At 42.1% G+C, this 24,207-nt stretch overlaps 1 protein-coding gene across 2 annotated transcripts in view; it reads left to right on the forward strand.

The window, feature by feature from the left end:
• The window catches only part of LTBP4 (latent transforming growth factor beta binding protein 4), a 115,554-nt gene that overhangs the window by 56,244 nt on the left and 35,103 nt on the right, over nucleotides 1-24,207 (forward strand). For both annotated transcript variants that reach the window (XM_069746768.1, XM_069746769.1), the window contains exons 2-12: nucleotides 1,661-1,867; nucleotides 2,978-3,219; nucleotides 5,899-6,001; nucleotides 12,967-13,041; nucleotides 13,591-13,713; nucleotides 13,904-14,068; nucleotides 14,161-14,328; nucleotides 15,369-15,554; nucleotides 15,948-16,073; nucleotides 21,336-21,461; nucleotides 24,080-24,205. In XM_069746768.1, coding sequence (XP_069602869.1) covers nucleotides 1,661-1,867; nucleotides 2,978-3,219; nucleotides 5,899-6,001; nucleotides 12,967-13,041; nucleotides 13,591-13,713; nucleotides 13,904-14,068; nucleotides 14,161-14,328; nucleotides 15,369-15,554; nucleotides 15,948-16,073; nucleotides 21,336-21,461; nucleotides 24,080-24,205 — 1,647 coding nt within the window. The remainder of the gene's footprint in view (nucleotides 1-1,660; nucleotides 1,868-2,977; nucleotides 3,220-5,898; nucleotides 6,002-12,966; nucleotides 13,042-13,590; nucleotides 13,714-13,903; nucleotides 14,069-14,160; nucleotides 14,329-15,368; nucleotides 15,555-15,947; nucleotides 16,074-21,335; nucleotides 21,462-24,079; nucleotides 24,206-24,207) is intronic.

Raw genomic sequence — 24,207 nt, forward strand, 5'->3', positions numbered from 1 at the left:
CGTCTTTGCAATGACCATGTGGGTGGAAAAGGACATGGGATCAAGGCCAATTCGCAAGGTGGCCTACAGCAAAGTTTGCTTTGTCATAGCTATCGTGAATTTGTCATTGCTTCACATGTGGGTGGGCGGCCGTGACTCTCAACTTAGGCAACGTGCTAAGAGACTGCCAACTTTTCTGTCCCAGAGCATGTAATAAAATGACAAATGTAAAACAACCTACCCCACCCATTTCATAGCTGTGATTCATTGACCTCAGGCTAGAGATGACCATCTGATATACAGTAATATACTGTATTAATATTTTAAACTGAACATACTATAGAGACTATAGACGACTATAAATACTGATGTAGACCATTTTCGGATCCTATTCGTGGCACGAAGTAGAGTGACAAAAGGCACTGATATTAGTGGAAAGGTCCATCTGCCATATTGGATTTTTCCAGCTATTGTGTCCTCGTTTCCATACTTGGACAATCAGTCGTGACAAATGACAGCTATGCACCATGGGGCGTACTCATATATGTGGCGAGACAGACCTCAAAAACATTTCCTTTAAAGACCCATATACATGATAGGCTGAATAAAAGTTGGCCATACCAGTCGATTTACGGTGGAATCGGCCAACCATCTAATTTGTATGGTGGCCTCCCAACTCTCCTCGACCAATGATGGGGAGAGAATGATCTGACCTGTTGAATTTTAACAGCCGATCCTTTTGTTCTACAAGAGATAAACCTAAAGAAGTCTAGCCGCAGCTGTCTCATAGGGAACAGGAGCAATAAGCCTAGTGTTCTTGTGTAGAAGGGAGATAGCCATTGGCTGAATTATCTTATTTCTATGGCCAATTTATGTTAACGAAAATGACAGAACAATATGCCAATTGACAATGGTTTATCCTATTTATAAGGGTTGGCCCATGAACATGTGATGCGTGGTCCTTATGTGACCCCACTGTTGGAGGCTCTGCCAATTATTAGAATGGGGGCCTGTGTTTCCCAGCTGAATAAAGCGTGGGTCATGCATGCTCAGCAGCACTCTATTGATGGTCTATGATGGTAATAGGCAAGCTCAGTCCTGAGTGCAGACTCTGAGTGGAGTCAAAGTATGCATGTTTGATCACCGCTCTTGTTATTGGTGGGGTACCAGTAGTTAGATTTCCAGCGATCATGCATTCATTTTCTGTCTTGTGGAGAGATAAATGTTAACATTTTTTTTCGAATGTGCTTTATCTGAATACAATGTAATAGACATTAAGAACATGGGGAAAGTGAGAGGAGACGAGAAGTGAAGGATTAGGTGAATCAGGGAAAGATAAGGAGATGTGGCCATTAGTGAACCGTTCCTGATAAACTCTTTAATTCAGATGGAAAAGAAAATCTGGTTGGGTTGTCTGGTGCAAAGAAAAAAATCTTTACATACACCTATTAGGGAATTGTGGGGTTAAAAGTAAAGTTCTTTATTAGGTGCTTTGTTTTCGCTGTGGGCAACATTAACATTAACTGCACCAATAAATATATTCAAGGGATCCACATTTTTAATTATAAACTGAGGGTGGTCTAGATTGTAGTGTTTATCCCATTGCCTAGTATATATGTCTAGATCATAATGATCCGGAAGGTCCTGGGTATATATTTACCTATTTTTCCTCTTTCCACAGTTGTTTGCCCTCTATTGTGTAAGAATGGAGGAGTATGCTTTAAAAAGGACAAGTGCCTCTGCCCGCCAAACTTCACAGGGAAGTTCTGTGAGACTCCTTTATCCGCCAGTCCAGGAATTGCTGCGTACACAATCAGAAACAGTAGTCTGGATCAGAATGTGAAGACGTACACATTGCCTCTATCCAACCATCAGCCAGAGAAAGACGGTATGAAGAGCGATGGCATTGACCGCCATGTATATACATGTTGTCATTAGGAACCTTCTTTTTTTTGCCAGGAAATGGAAATTTGTCCTGGTCATGTGATGGACACTTAGGTGCAGGGTTTGTAATAATGTGTTTTATGACGAGTCCTGCACCTCTGTGTCCATTAATGACCAGAACAGATTTATTCTCCAGTAAATTTTAAGCAATGACAGACAATGAAAGATAAGGAGACGACAGGAAAAGTAGTGCTGCAAAGATTCATCAGCGGAATTCAATAGACCCCAATATGAATTAAAAGGGACTTTTTGGTCCCCATTGGTATTCTTAGTGTAGCCATTTATTGAGAATGAGTGTTCCTTGATAATCAGCCTATCTAAACAGACAGCAAATCACTCAAAATTATTTTAAAGCTTTCTTAAAAATCATCGTTCTCGGCAGCACATTGTCCTATGCTGCTGTGAACAATTTTATTGCATGTGCACAGAACAGTTATACTAATGATCGTACTGTGAACATGAAAGTGAGATAGGCCGGTCTAAACAGGCTATTAAACTATCGCCGATTGATTTCTACGTACACGATCGGCAGTAATTTACCGCTGCAGGTCGGTTAGTCTAAACGCATGTTGAGTCTGAAGAAAGCAACATTGCATTGTGACTGTCTTTTTAAGCAGACACCTTCAAGGGAATATCTCATTTAAAAATTACCTATTGTCCAAATTAGGTTTTGGTGTTAAATGTATTTTTATGTAATTTTTTTGGCAATTTTTTTTTTAAATTTTACAATCTGCACAATACATTTGAAATCTTGCCATTTTTGTAGAACGGTGCTACAGTGCAAAAGACTTTGAATAAAATGGCAGAATACATGCACCATTATCACTCCGGTCAAAAGTCTTGTAACCCTGAAGAAGCGGTGACACAACTCCTTCCTTCTGGGTGTAGGTGATAAATCCCTTAAGCCAGAACATCTCTTGAGCCTAGATGAGAACAGACCTTCCGATAGAAATGAACCGCTGATTGTACATAGATCGCTATGCACATGTAAAATATCTGGACAAGGTTAACCCCACTCTTGTGTTATATCTATACTTTGTTTCGCCACAAACAGGAGGAGCATCCATAGTCAATGTTCATGTAAAACACCCTCCGGAAGCCTCGGTGAACATCCATCAGGTGGAACGCGTGGATAGTCGTGATGGCCTAGCAAATGCTGACCGTAGAGTCTTCTCTCGCGCACCGGAAAATGGAGTCCCTGTCTATAGAATCCAGGCTCAAAGCAGCCCCAGAAACAATGGTTACACTGAAAACTCTGGCTATGGGTACTGCTTCAGAAGACTTGAAAATGGCCAGGTATGAGAAGTGTCCAATTTGAGTTACCAGATACATACATTTCATCACTATATTCACAAATATCATTACATATGAAATACACATCAAGGATGGTACAAACCCTTATAAACCATATACAAACCTTACTATCCAACTTACAACACTACTTAGGTGGAATAACTACTATCAAAAAGTGGAATAATTTTAAAGTCTGCTTTGAGACTTTAAAATATCATGTGGCTATATAATTTACGTCTTCTTTTGGCTGATTTGGTTGAGTGCAATTTTTTTGCACTCATGCTGACATCTGTCTATCTGATATAGCGATGTTATCTGTATGGTCTACATGCAACTAGGTTCATACCATTGACAATTCAGGCCTTACACTCTTCAGACATACCAGTATGTCGTTGTCGAGTTGACTTGTAACCAAATTAACACATTTTAACAAACAGAACTCTTGCGGTGTATATCGGTGGACCACGAACTGATGATAATTTTATGGCTAAACTATTAAGTATGAGGCTGAGTTTCCAAATTATACCTGGACACAACTGATGCCCAAAGTTGTGCACTGAGTGCACCCGTCTGGCATCTATTCCTGCATGCAAAGTTATTTTATCATCTTCGAGGACAATGAATAGGAATTATTCCAAAGAAAGGATTAAATGTGGCATCTCTTAGCCTCCGGCATTTGGGAACCAATGGAAAGGCTATTATATGGAAATGAGCACTAAGGCCTCATTCAAAAATCTGTGTTTCAAATCTGAGGGTTTTTTTCCCATAGAGCATGTACACATAATAGTCTACGTGGCAGTTCACATGTCCATGTTATTTTATGGACCGAATGTCTGTAAAAAAATGAAAACCTAGTATTATCAGGCAGGTAGTTGCTAACAGAGGCAACTGCATGCCTGTTGTACGCGGTGCCGGGTCAGAATGGTCACTGACCGCTCTTGCCAGCGATTCAGTTGCTCCAGGTCAAGAGAGCAGCTCTTCTTCTTCTGGGCTGCTCTGTTGACTGAATGACACCCAGCTTTCTGTAGTTAGATAGTGGGGGAGCTGGCTGTCATTCAGCATGATGTCATCAGTCACGGCACATCAACAGAACGAAGCAGAAGATAAGCCACTGCTCTGTCAACGTGATGTCAGATCTCTGGCATGAGAGGTCTGTGACCCCTCTGTGCCAGCAAAGATCGGTATCGGACAGATCAGATAGATAGTTAGCAGGTATCAGCCTGTTAGTTCTTAGGAACATTGTTAAAAATATAGTCCAAGATTACTAAGCTCACCCATTCACGTCTATAGCTACAGGTAAGACTCGGACTGCACACTAGTGCCACCCGGAATGCTGTCCATTTATCCCTCCATCAGTATATTTTTTTGCATATAAAAAAACATGATTAAAAACTGATGGTAAAAACTAACAAACACTGATTAATTTATTTTTTTTTTAATACGAGAAAAAAGAATTCACTGACATTTGACTGAAGCCACTCTATCCGGCAGAATTGCTTTCGCAAGGCGTGCTAAATAAAAGTTTCTTTAGGCATTTTCCCCCCACATGAACTTAGAAACAAAAAGAATACAAAAACAATAGTAAATATTTGTCAAAGCAGGATTTATATAATTAAAGGATAAAATGCGAGAAAAACACAGAAAAAAAATTAACTTTAATAGAAAACAGTCAAACCGAACTTAACTGGAAACCAGAGCGTCTTGTACACAATTCTGTAAAGCAGTGACAACGTGAACATTTTCCTTATCGGTTCTGACACCAAATATAGGCAACGAAGAGTTACTCGCACATGGCTTCAGTCAGACCCCTGCAGGTGCAATTACTTTGGCTTCTTGCCCAAACTCTCATCTGGATCTGCTTTTCTCTGCTTTTCATTACATTTGTGAAAATTCATAGATAGATCTGGAACATAGTACAAGATGCAATCTCGTAAAACACCAGAGAGCCAATCCGGCCATAGATGTTAGGGAGAAGGTCTGTAGGACATACGGTAGATGGACATTTGTTTGCAAGATCATTAAAGACTCTGTCATTCTTTGAAGTCTTTGGTTCCCCTACACAAAAAAAAGTTCACCAAAACGTTGATTAAATATTGGGCATGTTCTCTGTCACGACTGTTTATCTTCATTTGTGAAGGCCAAGAAAAAGCACAGATGAAAGTCCGGAAATGAATCCATCCAGGCCAATCAGATATCTGTCAGTCTTGGGAGTAATCAGGTTCACTTCATAGTTGGCCAAAGCTGTCAGAACCATTGTAGCAGATTTTTATCTAATGTCTATGTCCTTTCTTCAAGATGCTAACTTCTGACACGTATATGTGGTTGGCTCTTGGCCGATTAGTTGGAGTCATCTTCTCCAAGGCTAATGATTGACTTCTCAGTCTTATGATTAAGGGAGAAAGTGTTTTCCAAAAAGATGACTACACTATCTCTAGGGGTTTATCAAGCAGCCTTTTCTTTGAAGAGGATTTGTCATATTGAACACTCTTGAGTGTTCAATATGACAAATCCTCTTTAGTCGTAAAAAAGCACAAACACGAGTCTCCGTCAATGACAACAATACTACCCTTATACTGTCCCATTGGGAACACTGGGCCCAACTTATGTAATTTCTTAACTCTGATGGAAGAACATCTGCTTTTCCGCCAATTTTGTTCATTCAGATTTATTCTTGCTTTCCAGTGTGGTTCACCTGTCCCTGGCCTGCGGACTCAGGATACCTGCTGCCGGGGAACTGGAGTAGCCTGGGGGGTCTATGACTGCACGCCTTGCCCTGTGCTCAATGGTAAGCTTTTCTTCTGAGATCTACATCTTGGCTCCCATGTGATAAAGTATAACTTATCGTGTAGTCTGATGTCTTATTCTCTTTTGGTCCGTCATCTTGCAGGTATATTGTGAGCTTTTCCCAGTGTATATGCCAGGCATAGTGACATTAAATGCTGTATGTACATTAGGGTGCTGCACCGTTGGCACAATTCAGAGCTCAGTGCACCATTCCCCTATCGGAATTAACATCACACGGCTGTTTCTCAACTTTTGCTCAAACGGAAAGCACACTTATGGCACCGGAGTGCTGTCCAATTATTTTTCACAGACCCATTGTCTTGCATTGGCAATTTGATCCGACCGAGACTCAGATCAAGATCAGACATGTCTCCGTTATTCTGTGTGGATCATTAATTCTGCAAAAGTACACGGACATGTGAACAGCCCTATAGACTATAATCGGTATAAGTATTATGAAAAACATGAAAAACTGATGTCTGAATGAGCCCCTATGGGTGTATCGGTGTAGCAAGCAGCTGAGGAGTCAGTGAGCACCGCTCCTAAGGCCACTGTGGAGACACGAGGGTCAGTGGGAGCTCTCGTCCGCCAGCCCAACTGTCTTTAGAAAGACCGAATGGACCAGGGCTCATCCCACTGAACGCCCTCACTCCTTCCACGTGGGCATAATACTACAGTGTGGCAATACTTTATTGAACTACCAACAGACAGTCTCAACAAGTACATAAGATGGTGCAAATTACAGAGTCTCACCTTTCCACTGGCTCATCAGGATTAGGGCAGATGCGACTTTGGGGTTTCCAGGGCCGACTACCCCCAATAGTGGCACCCCGCTTTTGGCGGCCTCCTACAGAGAGGAGGTATCGACAAGTTTAGGAAGCTGGCAGTCCATTGAGGTATGTGGCCAGGTGATTGGATTGTCCCAACCTGGCTTCTCCGAATATATCTATGGAGCCAGGTGACCGGATGGTCCAAGCCTGCCTTCCCCGAAGGTCACCATGGGGCCAGGTGAAACGGATGGTCCAAATCCTGGCTACTCCGAGCGACTCCATGGGTTCAGTGATAGTCAATGGATCAGATCTGAATTCCTCCAGCTGGAGCCATGGTCCATTAAGCTGGCATCCTGTAGAGTGTCAAATCTGTATTCCTTTTGTTGGAGCCATGGTGCTTTAGCTGTTGTTTTGAAGAGTCTCACTGGGAACAGAGGCAGATCCCCTTTTATAGTTCATAACTGTTCTTCAGACCATCATGCACAGGTCAGGGGGATGGTGTGATGAGGTCAACTCTCATTGTTCAAGTATTCAATCAATCTGCATAGTTTTTACTTCACTGTTTGCAAGTCAACAAGCTACATTGACTTATACAATGGGTAATGAATATATTAGCAAATATCGATTGTTCAATTACTATGCGTCCCTGTCCTCCAAAGACTGCAACACAACAAACTGTAGGAGCTGAAATAATAGTTAAATAGCAGCCATTCAACAATTCACAAACATCAATTCTATAAACAAAAAGCGTCAATGTTCAGACCCATATGAACAATGCTCAAGTCCCTGGGTCTACTAATTGCACATCTGGCAGAATTAAGAATAAATGCTATGTCCTAACAGCCACGTTCAGTATTTTATCATTATTTTACATCAGTATTTATAAGCCAAAATCAGGAGTGGAACAGGTAGAGGAAAAGTAGAAAAGAAACACGTCACCACTTCTGTATTTTTTAACCCACTACTGGTTTTGGATTACAAATACTGATGTGAGGTACTGACAAAATACTGAGCGTGTGAATGTGGCCTGTTAGGTTCTGTCCAGGCAGCGCACGCTCCAGGCAAGTAAGCGCTGTCAATCAAGATACAGGGATTGACCGTGTGATGCTAATTCTGGAGGCAGAAGGACCACGCCAAGGGTGTAGGACCCTAACTTGCATATTGATTAAAAAGTGTTTCCCGGATGGCTGAAGTCCAAATGTGATTGTGCACTTATTTTAAATTTGTGTATTGGCAGGTGACAAATTCCCTTTAATTGGTTCGTTGACCGTTGTGGCCTTTTTGTTTAATTTTACCTAAATCCATGTATTTTGGGTAAAAAAAATTTTTTTGCAAATTGTGTTTCATTAAGAATTTACATGCTGTTTGTTTCCCTGCACATTCAACTTTGATGTGGTCTGTGAGCAGCTGAGAGGAGCTCAGAGAAAGAGAGATAAAACTATTACAACCCATCCCCACAGAACAAGCTCGCTGACGGCTTCTGAATTAACTCATTCTGCAGCCAGTAATGGGCAGTGCAGCACACAGAGGTCATAGAAGGCAAATGGTGTAAACGTTTTTTTGATACCCAGTTGAAAAACTTACTTTTGAGCCCTAAATACATGCATCCAAGTGAAAAAAAAAGATTGTCCTCAAAGGTGGACAGCTACTTATGGTTCAAAAGAACATGGGCCAAATGTGGCGCCATTCGTTGTGATCCTGAGTTCTACCTTCGTACTGCATGTTCCTGACTGTGCACCATGTTTGCGTATCTTAGAGAACATCATGGATGTGATGGAAACAGTTTGCATTTCTAAGTCTACCCATCGCCTCTACACACCAGGCAGAGGTGGCTGCATCTTACAGGACCCCCCGCTACTAACATGATTGCTTAGCACTGTAATGTGATCATTTCAAGGATTAACTGGAACGACACAAAATGTACTGAACCGATAAGTGATAGGGACAGGCCGAACTGGCGCAGAGTGTGCGATAACACTAGCGCCATCAGTCATTGCTTCAAGCTAGACGTTGCTGATTTGGGGAAAGAAAAAAACATGCAATCAATCCTTCGAGGGGGAGCTAGCATCTTCCAAAAACCACCCACATCATTACACTGAGAGAGTGATGCCAAGCTCACATCTGTCCTTACCCAGACAGCAGAGATCTGCTCCATCTGTGATAGATAAATGTGATTATAAAACAAGGGAAGACTTTATTGGGTTCATGGGAGTTCTTCCACTCGTAAGTCTTAACCACCGAAGACGGCGTGCCAATAATGCGCACAAAAGACCCCAGTGTTATGCTGCAGTTTGGCAAAGCCACGGACTAATATCTATCATCTCAGTCACAAATTATGTTGCTAATGCAATGCTGTTAGTAACCCTTGGCAAGAGGAAAGGTCTACTGTTTATAGGGATTGTGGGATTCATTGTCGTAGTGATATTGTAAATAAAGTGGGGTTTACCTCTGCAAAAGTGATGGAGTATTATCTATCTATCTATCTATCTATCTATTATCTATCTATCTATCCTTCTATCTATCCTTCTATCTATTATCTATCTATCCTTCTATTATCTATCTATCTATCTATCTATCTATCTATCTATCTATCTATTATCTATCTATCTATCCTTCTATCTATCCTTCTATCTATTATCTATCTATCTATCCTTCTATCTATTATCTATCTATCCTATCTATTATCTATCTATCTATCTATCTATCTATCTATCTATCTATCTATCCTTCTATCTACCAATTATCTGTCTATTATCTATCTATCATTCTGTCTATCTATTATATATCTATCCATCTATCTCTATATCTATCTATCATCCTGACTTTAAAGATTTTTTTATTGTTTATCTGCTTCCTAAATGCAAAGTTAAGCAACTTACTAAATAGTTTTAATTAATAATTTTCTACCATTTTACTGCAGCAGAGCGACTATTAGGCCTTTATCTAGCTGAGTGGTCTGCAAAAATGTTACAAATCCATCAGAGCTCCTGCTCCTTACCACTCACTGCTCTCTACCTGCCTTCTTTCGAGGTTAGTCGAGCAGTGAAAGGATTGTGTATAGAGCTGCACGATGTGGAGAGGGAAGGAAGTATGTGCAGTCTTAGGGCAGGTGCAGACGGGCGTATTTCCTGTCTGAGTACAATCCCACCAAACATGTGATCGCACTTGGACCAATGTTAGTCTATCGGGCAGTGCAGAAGTCCAATGTTTTCCTCAGGCACTGCATTTGCATAGTCTGTACAATTCTTGGATGAGAAAATCTAAGGCCGTCTGTAGCTGCTCTTAGAGAGGAAAAAAAAAGAGGCTACAAATTAAGCAGGAATGCACATGAAGAGGTTATAGTTACTGAGTTGATATATGAGCTAATGAAGAAAGTAGCAGCTTGGATTCTCCCAGAGCCCGCATCCAGCATATATTACTGGGAAAGTAATGATTTTTTACCATTTTCCTATAGCAGATAATCTGTAAGTATTTTGCAAAACTGTTACAGATCCATGAAAGCTTCTGCTCCTGACAGCTCTCTGCTCTCCAACTGCCTTATCTAAGACATAGGAGCAGTGACAGGGTTGTACATAGATCTCCACAGTGTGGAGAGGGAAGGAAGCATTTTCAGTCTTAGAGAGGGTGAAGAAAACAGGCAACAAACCAGGGAGGAAAGCACATAATGAGGTTATAAGTACTGAGCTGATATATGATCTAATAAATAGAACAGCAGATCGGATACTCAAAGCGCTCATATCCAGCCTATATTACTGGAAAAAACACTCCCACAAATGAAAAGACTGGAATGTTTATCTAAATTGCAAATCATAGCAATTGTAAAAATACCTTCACGGTATAGTTCAGGAATTCCTCCTGCTATATGCCTTAAATATTTCTATAATGTATTGAGCCTCGTTCATGTGTGTTGGATTTCACACCTAACCTAAATTAGTGTCAAATCCAATGACAATCTGTACGCTAATGAAGCTTGTGCAACCCTGATCACGTGCAATGGAAAATTTTATTGCAGATTTTTGTCTATATAGGTGAAAACAATTCACCTAATGTTCTCTATTTGACAATTAAATGTTGAGAATCAGAATCATTCGATGACAATGAGACTAAACCTGGTTTGGTTCTAGTCCACACACTGCAGTGGTAGAAATCTAAGAGGCAGCCTTGAATTTTTCTTGTGGAAATATGTGAACAGAGGATCCCTTGTCTCCCATTAAAAATCTTTTTTTTTTCATATATCCCAAGTGAAACAAGAGTAGAAGCCATATGCAAATCAGGCCGGAAGTGCAATCAGACCGCATCTTCTAAGTGCAATGACACGCCCCCAGTGCACATACAGCCTAATTTGCATATGGTTTCTACATTAGATTTCTCGTGACTGACATGTGATCTCTATAAATAAAATATCACTTTTACTGGTGGACAAGCACCAACACGGCTATACCACTACTTCCATATGAAAACCGTGCCGACAGGTTCCCCTTAAAGGTGAGCCTTAGGATATCACCACTAAGCATAGGGCTACATTGCAGACAGACACTGAATTTCAAGCTGTGTCTCCTGTCCATCGCTTAGAAAAGTATATGTTAAATAAATAACCCCATCCCCCGCCCCAGACGTCTTTCTCTGGCTCAGCTACTATAAAATATACAACTGTCTAATATATGCACTTGTGTTGAGATATGTTCTGGCTGTTCATCTGTATGTAATTGTAGCTCACAGAAATATATGGAACAGGATGTGTCCTCACTCCTTTCCTTAGGATAGACCATTAATATCAGATTGGTGGGAGTTCGACTGCCAGCACCCCCCATCAATCAGACCTCTGGTGCCAGAGCCACAGTGCCATACACTTTGTAGTGGCTATGTTGGGTACTGCAGCTCATTAAGCAGTTTGGCAGGAAGACCCCCACGAATGTATTAATGGGCTATTTTAAGGATGCATCATCAACATTCTTGTCCAGATAAATCCTGAACATCAGTTTCCTTTTTCAGTGAAAACAAAAATTGTAAAAGAAGTCATATTCATTTTCAGCCAGCCAGGAACAGAGTCGGAGAAGTTTAGGCCCCCACGTGGTAAAGATTATGGACCCCTTAAAGAGAACCTGTCACTTGCCATAAATCTGTATTTACTAGATTGTGTCCCGATTCTAACGCATCGGGTATTCTAGAATATGCATGTCCCCGTAGTATATGGACAATGATGATTCCAGAATTCGCGGCATACTGTGCCCGTCGCTGATTGGTCGAGGCAACCTTTATGACATCATCGTCGCCATGGCAACCATTATGACATCTACGTCGATACTGTGCCCGTCGCTGAATCAGAAACGTGAGATGTCTACGTCCTTTATGACATCATCGTCGCTGTGCCCGTTGCTGATTGGTCGAGGCCTGGCGGCCTCGACCAATCAGAGACGCGGGATGTCTACGTCCTTTATGACATCATCGTCGCTGTGCCCATTGTTGATTGGTCGAGGCCTGGCGGCCTCGACCAATCAGAGACGCGGGATTTCTACGTCGATGCTGTGCCGGTCTCTGATTGGTCGAGGCCTGGCGGCCTCGACCAATCAGAGAGCCGGGATTTCCAGGACAGACAGACAGACAGACAGACAGACGGAAAAACCCTTAGACAATTATATATATAGATTACCTGGTGTAAATGCCGCTTTTCTCCAGAATCCGGCGTTGTTTTTCTTTTCCTGCGCCTTTCCATTCCTGAGTTATAGCCTCTCTTTCCTTTATATAAGCCTCATCTTTTTTAACCCAGTGGGCGTGGTTCTTAGCTCCTCTCTGTGGGAGTGTTCTTAAAGACCATGCCCTGTTGTGCTTTAAAATAAAAAGACTAGATTTACATACAGGAAATAGAAGGCCATATCTCAGGAACGGAGCCACACAGAAACAAAAGAAAAATAGTGCCAGATTCAGGAGAACAGTGGCATTTACATTAGGTAAAAGAATTATATATTTATGACAAGTGACAGGTCCCCTTTAAATACTTTATAGTCGTTATTAGACAGTCAAATTGATTACTATCTTACCACTGAGGAGTTATGGACCCTTCCTGGTCATGGGCCCTGCTGATTCTGTTTTTCTAGAAGCATAAATATCTGAATTCTAACTGCTAAGGAGACGAGGAAGACTTCATTGGTCTTAAATAAGTCTCATATAGCCACATCTACATGTTTTTTCTCCACAGGAGAGTCCACGTCGGGGAGTCTTTCACAATCACCTTGTCCTAAGGGTTTTGAAAGAATCAATGGAACATGTGTAGGTAAGTTGATCAATAAGTGATGGATCAACCAGCTTGAGGGTATGTGCACACGTCAGGATTTCTTGCAGAAATTTTCCTGACAAAAACCGGACATTTCTGCCAGAAATCCGCATGCGTTTTTTCATGCATTTTTGACGTGTTTTTGGTGCGTTTTTTGTGCGTATTTTCCAAATGCATAGAATAGTGGGAAAACGCAGAAAATCCGCAAAATTAATGAACACGCTGCTTTTTTTTACTGCGATGCGTTTTTTTTTCACGGAAAAAAACGCATCATGTGCACAAAACATGCAGAATGCATTCTAAATGATAGGATGCATAATGTATGCGTTTTTAATGAGTTTTTATAGTGTTTTTATCGCGAAAAAATGCAAAACAAAACGCGAAAAAACCTGAACGTGTGCACATACCCTGGGGGTCAAGCAACCCTGAAATTGGAAAGAGTAGTACATTTTTCTTGGCTTCACTTTTCCTGTGATGTGGGGTGTTGTGCATTAGGAACTTTTTTATTTTCTTGTACCCATCCAGTTCTTATACCGTCTTGCTTTGCAGATGTAGATGAGTGCAAGGATCCATCATTGTGTCAGAATGGTGACTGCACCAACACTAGAGGGAGCTTTTCCTGCTTGTGCAAAGAAGGATATCTCCTTGATTCCTCTAGGAGCAGCTGTATATGTGAGTTCAGCCTTTCTTGACTTATTATATCCTAATTTTGTTGTATGCATCTTAATTATTTATAGTAGAAGGAAGTAAAAATTTAATTAAGTCATGTCTGCATTTTATATTGGCCCACTATAAATATATGTATGTATATATATATATATATATATATATATATATATAACCATTGTGTCTTTCTCCTCAGCTCATCATGTGATTTCAGAAGCCAAAGGTCCATGTTTTAGGGTCTTACGGGATGGCGGGTGCTCCCTTCCTATCCTTAGGAATATCACCAAACAGATTTGTTGTTGCAGTCGCGTGGGAAAAGCTTGGGGCAAAGGATGTGAAAGTTGTCCTCCTTTTGGCACAGGTAGGAAGCCGTCAGTCAAGTTTTCAGTCCTGCTCCAACTGTGAATAGTTTTTAATCAATGCATAATATAACTTTATTATTTCATGTTGCAGAGGGATTTAAAGAGACATGCCCTGCTGGTCCAGGTTACCATTACTCAGCTTCAGACTTGAAAATTAACCATCGCTTTGTTGGACAAGATCGTGTTCCTGTCCAACGACAGCCTGGATCCAGAATTCTGACACTAACCACTCCTGTACCACCACCTAAACCTGTTACCAGTAAGAAATCAGTCGTATCTTCTGATATTTATGACATCTAAATTCCCCATCATGAACTATGTCATTGTACTATGTCAGGTATCTGCATTGGTGGTGGACCGGGTTCATGTACCCGTTTATTCGGTAGAAGAAGAGGATGCCATTTTGTAGATCGGATTCACACTTCTGACAATGACCATCTACGTATGTTCGGACCACAATGTCTGGACCAGCCTTGGTTCTCCACAATGTCTGGACCAGCCTTGGTTCTCCACAATGTCTGGACCAGCCTTGGTTCTCCACAATGTCTGCACCAGCCTTGGTTCTCCACAATGTCTGCACCAGCCTTGGTTCTCCTGACTCAAACTTGACAGCTTCATAGATGTGATGTTGTTGAGTTTGGATTAGAAGACCAGCGGCTGGTCCAGACATCATGGTCCTGTAAATGTTGGATGTCTTAGAGATGGACCTTTTCTTTATTCCCACAGATTTCAATCCTCAAAGTCAACCAGCCAATGTTGCCTAATACCCAATATGTTCTGTAGATTATTTCAATTTCCAAAAGTTATGTTTAGTACACGAGTAGTGGCTAGGGGCTGCACTATTCATGAGGTGAGAAAAGAAGCTCAGTGGGTATCCTTGCTAATTGGGTGGTGGGCAGCATTTCGGTAGATAACCAGTTAATTTCTGCACTCTAGCTTCTACAATTTGTTCACGGGGGAATACATAATTTCGCATTTTGCCCCAGCCAACGAAAGGCTTGACGCATCCTTAGCAGTGGTGTTGCAATAGGTGTCGGAAATGATATTGGACCATCCATGTCCATAAACCTCCATATACTAAGCATCAAAGCAGTGTTACGGAGGAACCATGACATATGACCTCATCGTCATTGGCAAGGATATCGTTAAATATCTTCCTTTGGAACTGATCCTATAACCCAAGACAGAAATGAGATCGTGGTCTTCACTGGAGATAGGGACTGATGAGACTTCTACCTACGTACAGCTATGCAGAATATGTCAGCATTAAATTAGACATCATCTGGTTTATATTTTCAGGTCGTTTCATTGCGGAGGAGAGAAAACCAGAGAGCGATCAGACCCGGGCTTATATTCCTCCACAAAGCCCTGATAGGACGCAGATCCAAATTAACAGGTCCCCTTCTGTTATACAAAGGCTTTTTCCCACCAGGTCACCATCTCTGGTGGAACGTATAGAGACTGAAGTGGAGTCTCCCCCTCAGGGTAAGGAAGATCATGGAAGTGGATGTACTCTATCCCTTTTTTTTTATTAACCATGACAGGTTATTCGGTGAGCTGCCTCTTGTCTGGAATTAATAATGTCTACCTCATTAGCCACCTCTCGCGACCATGAGCAACACTCGCGGCACAATATTAGTCCTCTTGTAAAAATGTGAATACAGTAATCTCTGTGCCACATACCGACCTCTTCACTGTCTTTTACATTTGTGGTTAGTCATTGAGGGGGATTTCTATGATTTTCATGTGATAATTTTGGACAACCCCTTAGAGTGTGAAAAAGTAAAAATATATGAAATACACGTAACAAACTGATGGCATTGCCAACATGGCAGTCAATATTTTATCTAAGCAAGCTTCTATCTTTTTCTTTTGCAGAAGTCAACTTGTGTGAACTGAATCCACAAATCTGCGGTCCTGGTCGTTGTCAGCCGCGTCCCGGCAGTTACACCTGTGTGTGCAACAATGGCTACTGGTTGAGCACACAAGGCACCCACTGTATAGGTGAGAAATGAATTATTTCTGCTATTTGAAAGATATCTCATACAGTTTTGTACACCTAGCAATAAATAAGATGGCAGAATAATACTTCCTAGCGACACCAAGTACATATTATCTATAGAACTAACTTTACATGAGAGAAAAGGAAGGTTAAATCTTTGTTAAAACTTTAAGCATATGCATAATAGTGATGTCTCATTAAGAGGAATGTTTTTACAACTGAAGCTAGCCTAGTGATCGTCTGATCGACGCACATCAACCTTCTATTGCTGGGGAGAATTGTCTGGCCATATAGTTTCCCTACAGTGGCCACTACAGGAGAAATGTAGTATTACATGCTAGCCATTCCATTGAATGGCCGCCAATGTAATGCATGGATGGACTACCAGGCCAAGAGCCAATATTATTAGCTAAAGTGGGGATTCCAAGAATACCTCATCTCTTAAATCAAGAAGCCCTAAAAGGCCAATACGGTTAACCCCTTTACCATTAGCTGGCATCCTGTCACTGGAAATCATGTAGAGCACCTATGTATTATAGTGAGTTTTTGCTTTAGGCTTTGCTCACATCTGCATTCTGATTTCATCAGCGGTTGCGCAGTGGACACCAATGGACCCTAGAATCCCTCAGGTTAAAAAGTTTGGCCATGATTGAGATATTAATGGTCTATCCTTAGAATTGGTCATTTATATCAGATCGGTTAGGGACCTGGCACCCCCACTGATCAACTGATTGCAGGTCCCATGACAGCCGGAAGTAAGCATCGTATGGAGCCAGCACATCACACCTCGGTTCACTATGCAGTGGTCATTCTTCGGTACGGCAGATCAGATCATATTGACATCAACGGTGGCTGAGCTTTATTACTCAAAAACGGACAGAGCTGTGGTGTCTCAGGTCTATACACTGTTTTCTTCTGGCCGCCATTGGACCAGCAAACAGCTGAAAGTGGACATTCCAGGTGGTGATCCTCTACCGATATGAAACTGATGACCTATCCTAAGCATAGGCCACCTATTTATAAGTCCTTGATAACCAATTTGAGCCACCTTGTTTCTTATTTTAACCAGAAAAAAATAGAACTACTATTCTCCCAGTCAAAAACAATGGACTCTTCTTTCTTTGGAGACGGAGCCTCCAACACAGATGTAAACTAAGCCTTAGGAAAAGTCATGAGCAGGTGCAATAATATTAACAATTGTGTGGCGAGCCAACCAATGCATAAATCCCCCCAAAAAACCTTGGACGGCCCGTCTTCATAACTTCTACCACACCTGCTCATTTGGCTGTACTATCTGCATGGAGGAGTTATGTGGATCCCGGATTATGTGTCCATCATTAGATAACACATCTCTGTGAAAAGCCAATTACACACAAATCTGAAAGGTTCCGTTTGGGTAGAATTAACTGAGATAAACTCAAATACCAAGATGAAGAACATTTGTTTTTATGGATGTTCCTTATTTCCACCAACAATTAAGGTTTTAGCTTTCACATGGAATTAGCCTTTAATGCGCGATGACGCTTAGCAAGTTTTGGCAATGGAGTCATTGGCATTGGTTTCTGTTGAGCAATCAGAGCTCCATTACATGGCTTATTAACAACTTTGTATTTGGAACGAATATGTTCAGAAATTCCAGGAAATGCATTCTCATAGTTTCTTCTTTCCAATTAACTAGCTGTAAAAATGCAAAACATTAATCAAGTGAAGAAAAAAAAAAAGGAACAAACTATAGTTGGCGGCGATTCACACAAGACTGTTATGCCACATCTGTAGCCTGGAAGTCTGATGTTCATGACGATGACGCCTTTTCTCCTAAAGTTTCTCAATCCTTTCCTCAAGTGTTAGGTTTATAAGGAGATTATAAAGCTAAAACAATTGTTACTGTGATTGTTGATATGTTCAATATGGTTCTACTTCCTCTATGGGTTTCTGTAAGAAAAGATCCATTTTGCAGTTTTGACCTGTTTAGACCAAGTCCTCAAAATTAGAGAAAGAGTCAGAAGTGACCCTTCCTTCCAGTTCACTATTACCTGTATCAGTGATGCCACATGCTGTCGGAAAATATGCTGGAGAGACAAATATTGGAAACCAGTGAAGTATACCGTACAAAAGCTTCGTAATATGGGACCAACTAGAGCAAAATCAGACGTCAGATATTGGAAACAGAAATCATAAAGAAATACAGGCTTGTCAAAGTTTGAAAATCTTCAGGAAGAAAATTGTGTAATATACAGTACATAATATGGACAAAAGTATCGGGACACCTACAGGAGCTTTTATGATATTGTGGTCTAAATCTATAGGAATTAATATGGAGTTGTTTTCTGCTTTGCAGATATAACAGCTCCTGCTCTTCTCTAAAGGCTTTTTTTTACATGATTTTGGAGGTGTCTGTGCAAATTTTTGTCCCTTCAACCAGAAGAGCATTTGTGGGGTCAAACGCTGATGTTGGGGAGAGACCAAGCTCACAATCTCAGTTCTAGTTCATCCCATGGTGTTCGATGACGTTGGGGTCTGGGCTATGGCCTTCCACCACAAACCCCTCCAACCATGGACCTTGGTTTGTGCACTGGGCACAGTCCTGCTGGAAACAAAAAAAGGGCTGGAAGCTACAATTCTCCAAGATGTCTGGTGCTGAACTATTAAGACATACAGTGGGCAAAAAAAAAATTAATCAGCGGCCAATTGTGCAAGTTCTCCCTCTTAAAAAGATGAGAGAGGCCTGTAATTAACATCATAGGTAGACCACAACTATGAGAGTCAAAATGAGAAAACAAATCCAGAAAATCACCTTGTCTGATTTGGTAAGATTTGTATAAGTATTTGGTCACCTAAAAACATGCAAGATTTCTGGCTCTCACAGACCTGTAACTTCTTCTTTAAGAGGCTCCTCTGTCCTCCACTCATTACCTAGAATAAAAAATATCAAAGGAAATGCTTAAAGGTGGCAAGGAAATCTGTAAAATTATTTGTGAAATTAAAATAAGATGAATAAATGAATTTAGAGTAATAGCCCTACGACCAAGAAGCCGGACCAAAGTACTGATAAGTGGACAGTCGGGAATTGGAAAAAACAAAAAGCGGGAACCACAGAAAAATCGACCAAAAAGTCCCGTATATTGTAATGTGAAAACACAATAATTTATTCATTGAGCACCGAGTAAGGTGTGTATAAATGCACACTGAAATAATAGTAATAAATTGTGAAATTAAGACCTAAGTAGAAAGTGACTTACAGTGGCAATAAAGATCCCTGGCACCTGGACGGCGTCCTCCCTAACGCGCGTTTTGGCATGCTGCCTTCGTCAGAAACAAACCTTGGCCTCTAGGACCATATTTGATATTTGTGGAATTCAGGAAGTGTGTCATTTATCAAATGAGGTTGATGACGAGATGGGAATAGTAATGAAGATGAGAGGGAGCAGGAGAATTTTGCCCAAGATCCAAGCAGTGCTTTAAGATTTTTCACCCTTGGAAAGAGGTTGTCCCATCAATAAAGAAGGATCCAATGCTTCAAGTCACCATTTACTAGCCAAGGACAGTTCAGCCGAACATTCATGTGTTCTCAGTAGGTAGAGAGGAGTAAGCCACTGCCTCAGCCCCAGGAACAAAAGGATCAGGCATGTTGAAATCCAACTGCCTAATCCTCATCTCCTTCAAGGTCAGGTGAAATTTAAGAGGCCTTCATACACGCTAGATGGTCAGCTTGTTTCCTCAGAAATATACAGTACAACTAATGTGTATGGCCAACTTACAGTAAGCCCGTCAGCAACTTTTATATTTGAAGTTTTTGGTTTAATAAAATTTAGGTGCACAGGGGTGGAGTGGTGGGTAGGGTCTTTGGGTCCTGACCCGGCCTTTCTGCCTGCGCCTGGTGTCTGTATGACAACTCACTGCTTTGTGAAAGACCTACCTCCTGTTTAAAAATTTGCGTTGACTCTGTTCTTGTGCATGTGCAATAAAATGAGGACGGCGGCTGCGCATGTGCAGATTGAAATCTTGGCTCAATCTTTAGAGATTTAATTGAGCTGAGATCTAAATCTGTGTTTGTACCTCGGCTGCCATCATTTAAAAAAAAAAATGCCAGGAGATCAATCTGAGCATTTGCCGTCCTCGGCAAGTACGGTGCCGGAGTGAAAACATGAGGCAGGTCATTCACAAAGCAGTAACCTGTCATAGAAATATCACAGGCATACAGAGGGGCCGGGCCAGGAGCCAAAGAAACTACCCACAGTCCGGCCCCTGTGAACCTAATGCTAATTACCCAAAAACTACAAATGCAGATTAAAGAACAACCACAAAGCGGATTTAAACTTGACATTGCCCATTTGTTTTATAATATTTGTTGGTACTATTTAATAGTTATATAATCACTATAATAATACATCAATGGGGGGCGGTCCGAATCCCAGGAACAGGGCTCTGCAGACCTCAGTCTTGATTGGCACACGGCGGTACACATCGTCAGTCTCTGCTCCAATCATTTTCTTAGGGACTGACAAAAAAAGCAAGTACAGAGTTGGGATAGTTCCTGCAGTTTCATTAACAACTAATGGAGCAGAATCAGAGCATGCACAACAAAAAAAGCAAGTACAGAGTTGGGATAGTTCCTGCAGTTTCAGTAACAACTAATGGAGCAGAGTCAGAGCATGCACAACAAAAAAGGCAAGTACAGAGTTGGAATAGTTCCTGCGTTTCAGTAACAACTAGTGGAGCAGAGTCAGAGCATGCACAACAAAAAAGGCAAGTACAGAGTTGGGATAGTTCCTGCTGTTTCATTAACAACTAATGGAGCAGCATCAGAGCATGCACAACAAAAAAGGCAAGTACAGAGTTGGAATAGTTCCTGCGTTTCAGTAACAACTAGTGGAGCAGAGTCAGAGCATGCACAACAAAAAAGGCAAGTACAGAGTTGGGATAGTTCCTGCAGTTTCAATAACAACTAATGGAGCAGAGTCAGAGCATGCACACCTCCACTCAAGCTCTGTAGAACAATGATCTTGGGATTGCTGTGTGTCCAAGCAGTCAGATCCTCAGCAATCAGTAAGTCGTACCCTATCTTATTGATTTTAGCATTTCCCCTTTAAATAATCATGCGCTGATCTGGAGTTACTGTACGTCATATTATATCGTATATAAATGATACTGGGTGGGTGTAATCGGAGGAGACGGTTACAGCTAACACTTCTCATTTTTCCTCTCCGATGGGGAAAAGTGCATTCATTATTTAGTTAAATGATTCCTTTTTTTTGGTCCTACAGATATGGATGAATGCCGACAGAGACCAAGTCCTTGTACTAATGGGCGGTGTGAAAATACGGTGGGCAGTTATCGCTGCGCCTGCTCAGCTGGTTTTAGAACTAACCCACAAGGCACTGAGTGTACAGGTCAGATACAACCTCCGGTCTGAGTATTGTAAGATCGTGCTTACTGCATGTGTTGGGGGACACTCACTTAGCAACGGGATTCAGTCACACAGGCACGTTTTTTTTTAACACAAATACAGTCCATGCGGTTTATTATAGCATCATAAACTGGGTTATGCACAGTTCGTTATAAACTCCATAGAACACAGCAGGCACCAACTGGTGACATTAAGTTGCAGCTTTTACTCAGATATTTCTTATATGGCTTTAACTCACAGTTCAGACACTACACCCGCCAGCCCTCCTTGACTAGTTCCCGGGGGTTGTTCGTACGCCGTACCAATGTCCGTGTCATATAGCGCACACGACATTGGTTCGCCGTCTCTAAACACGCTGGACCTCACTTCATCCAGTTACGATGGGAGACTGCACAGTTCATCACTATCCATGAAACACAACAAGCACCAATAGTCTGTTCCACTGGCAGATACTTCTCTGCCGTTATGATAGCCCACCTTCACGGGTGTTACCTTTCTGGAGCTCCTGCTCCACACGCTGACCTCCTGTCAGTCCTCTCTCTCTCAGGGAAGCTGCCTTACGGGGTTCACCAACTTGCCTGGCCGGCACACATCAGTTAGTCCAGAGCCACCGAAGGTCGGTAGCTTCCCCAACACAAACCGTCCAGGTCCACAGTCTCAGGTGCTCCAGGAAGACTCCACTCACAGGAGCTTCCAACACAGACCGTCCAGGACCACAGTTTCACTGTGCCCTATCAGGACGTCCATCCCACCTGGGACCGTCCAACATACTGGCATGTGCTCTTCAGGACTCCTACTCCCAGAACATCCAACACAGGTTGTGCTCTTTGGAAAGCCTACTCCCAGGACTTCCAACACAGGCTACTCAGTGCACTATTCAGGACGTCCGTCCCTACATGGGACCGTCCAACACACAGGCATGTGACCTGTCTGGGTGCTATTCAGGACGTCTGTCCAACACCCCAGGCCACCAGGTCCAAAGCCCCACCACGTGCTCTTCAGGGAGACGACACTCCCAACACATAGGCTCTCCAGGACCTTCCAGCATAGACCATAAAGGTCCACACTCAGACACCATGTGACCCACACTGTTGTGAATTCTGTGGCAGAGCTCCCTCCTGTGGTCACAAGTGGTACTTCGGCTGATTCTCTCTGTGAGCTTCTGTTGGTGGAGGGAAGTGGTACTGCGGCTTCTGAGTTTCCTCCCTCAGGTGATCTGGTGAGGTCGTTAGGTGCTTCTCTACTTAACTCCACCTAATGCTTTGATCCTGGCTTCCTGTAAATGTTCCAGTGTTGGACTTGCTTTTCCCTGGATCATTCCTGTGGCCTGCTGCTCATCATAGCTAAGTTCTTCTTTGCTATTTGTTTTGCTATTTTTTCTGTCCAGCTTGTCTATTTGTTGCTGGAAGCTCTGGGACGCAAAGGGTGTACCTCCGTGCCGTTAGTTCGGTACGGAGGGTCTTTTTGCCCCCTTTGCGTGGTTTTCTTTAGGGTTTTGTGTAGACCGCAAAGTTACCTTTTCTATCCTCGCTCTGTTAAGAAAGTCGGGCCTCACTTTGCTGAATCTATTTCATCCCTACGTTTGTCTTTTCATCTTAACTCACAGTCATTATATGTGGGGGGCTGCCTTTTCCTTTGGGGTATTTCTCTGAGGCAAGGTAGGCTTATTTTCTATCTTCGGGCTAGTTAGTTTCTCAGGCTGTGCCGAGTTGCATAGGCAGAGTTAGGCGCAATCCACGGCTGCCTCTAGTGTTGTTTGGAGAGGATTAGGGATTGCGGTCTGCAGAGTTCCCACGTCTCAGAGCTCGTTCTATGATTTTGGGTTATTGTCAGATCACTGTATGTGCTCTGACCGCTATGTCCATTGTGGTACTGAATTGCCTTTCATAACACCACACCCTGGTCACATTATGAAGCTGTAACCACTCCCACATGTGGGAGTGGGAATGTGTGGCTAGTTCGACCCACCCATCTCTCATAACTAGCCCAGTAAGTCTCCCTTCACAACTATGCAAACACTTGTGGGACTACAGGTCGCAGAACAACATTTCTTCAGACTTACCGCGCAGACTCCCTCTGCGACGCATATCGGCCACTTACAATTCTGCCAGTCGCTGTTTTACCACCATTATAACCACAGATACGCCTCCATGCATATCCCGAGGAGCACATACAGCGCCCCCTAGCTGCCACAGGGGTCACTGCATCACAGTATACAGAACCAAACTGCATAGTCTGCAGGCAGATAATCGTTACATATACAGAATTGTGCCCATTCATGATCTACTTACTACTGAAAAAACAAGTAATTTCTTGCTGTTCACTGGAACCCCCAGTGATCGAGAGAACGGGGCTCTGGAACCTCGAGAATGGACAATGCTCAACCTAAACGCCACTCATTGTCTATGGGACTGCCAGATAAAAGTGGAGCACAGTGCCCTGGCCATCCCATAGACAATGAATGGAGAGAATTTCTAGCATGATCGCCTCTTCTCCACTCGCTCTTCTATGAATAGGAGATAACTTTGTTTTTTTTAATAACCCCAATGTAATTCTCCCTTTAAGTTGCTGATATTTCTAACTTGCAATTGCCTTTTACAGATATTGATGAATGTAACAGTGGACAACAACTTTGTTCCAATGGACGATGTGAAAATACTCCCGGCAGTTACCGATGTGTCTGTCCATCAGGGTTTAGCCTTAATGCACAGGGCAACACGTGTGTAGGT

This window comes from Ranitomeya imitator, chromosome 2 (assembly GCF_032444005.1).
Source record: "Ranitomeya imitator isolate aRanImi1 chromosome 2, aRanImi1.pri, whole genome shotgun sequence".
NCBI classification, from domain to species: domain Eukaryota; kingdom Metazoa; phylum Chordata; class Amphibia; order Anura; family Dendrobatidae; genus Ranitomeya; species Ranitomeya imitator.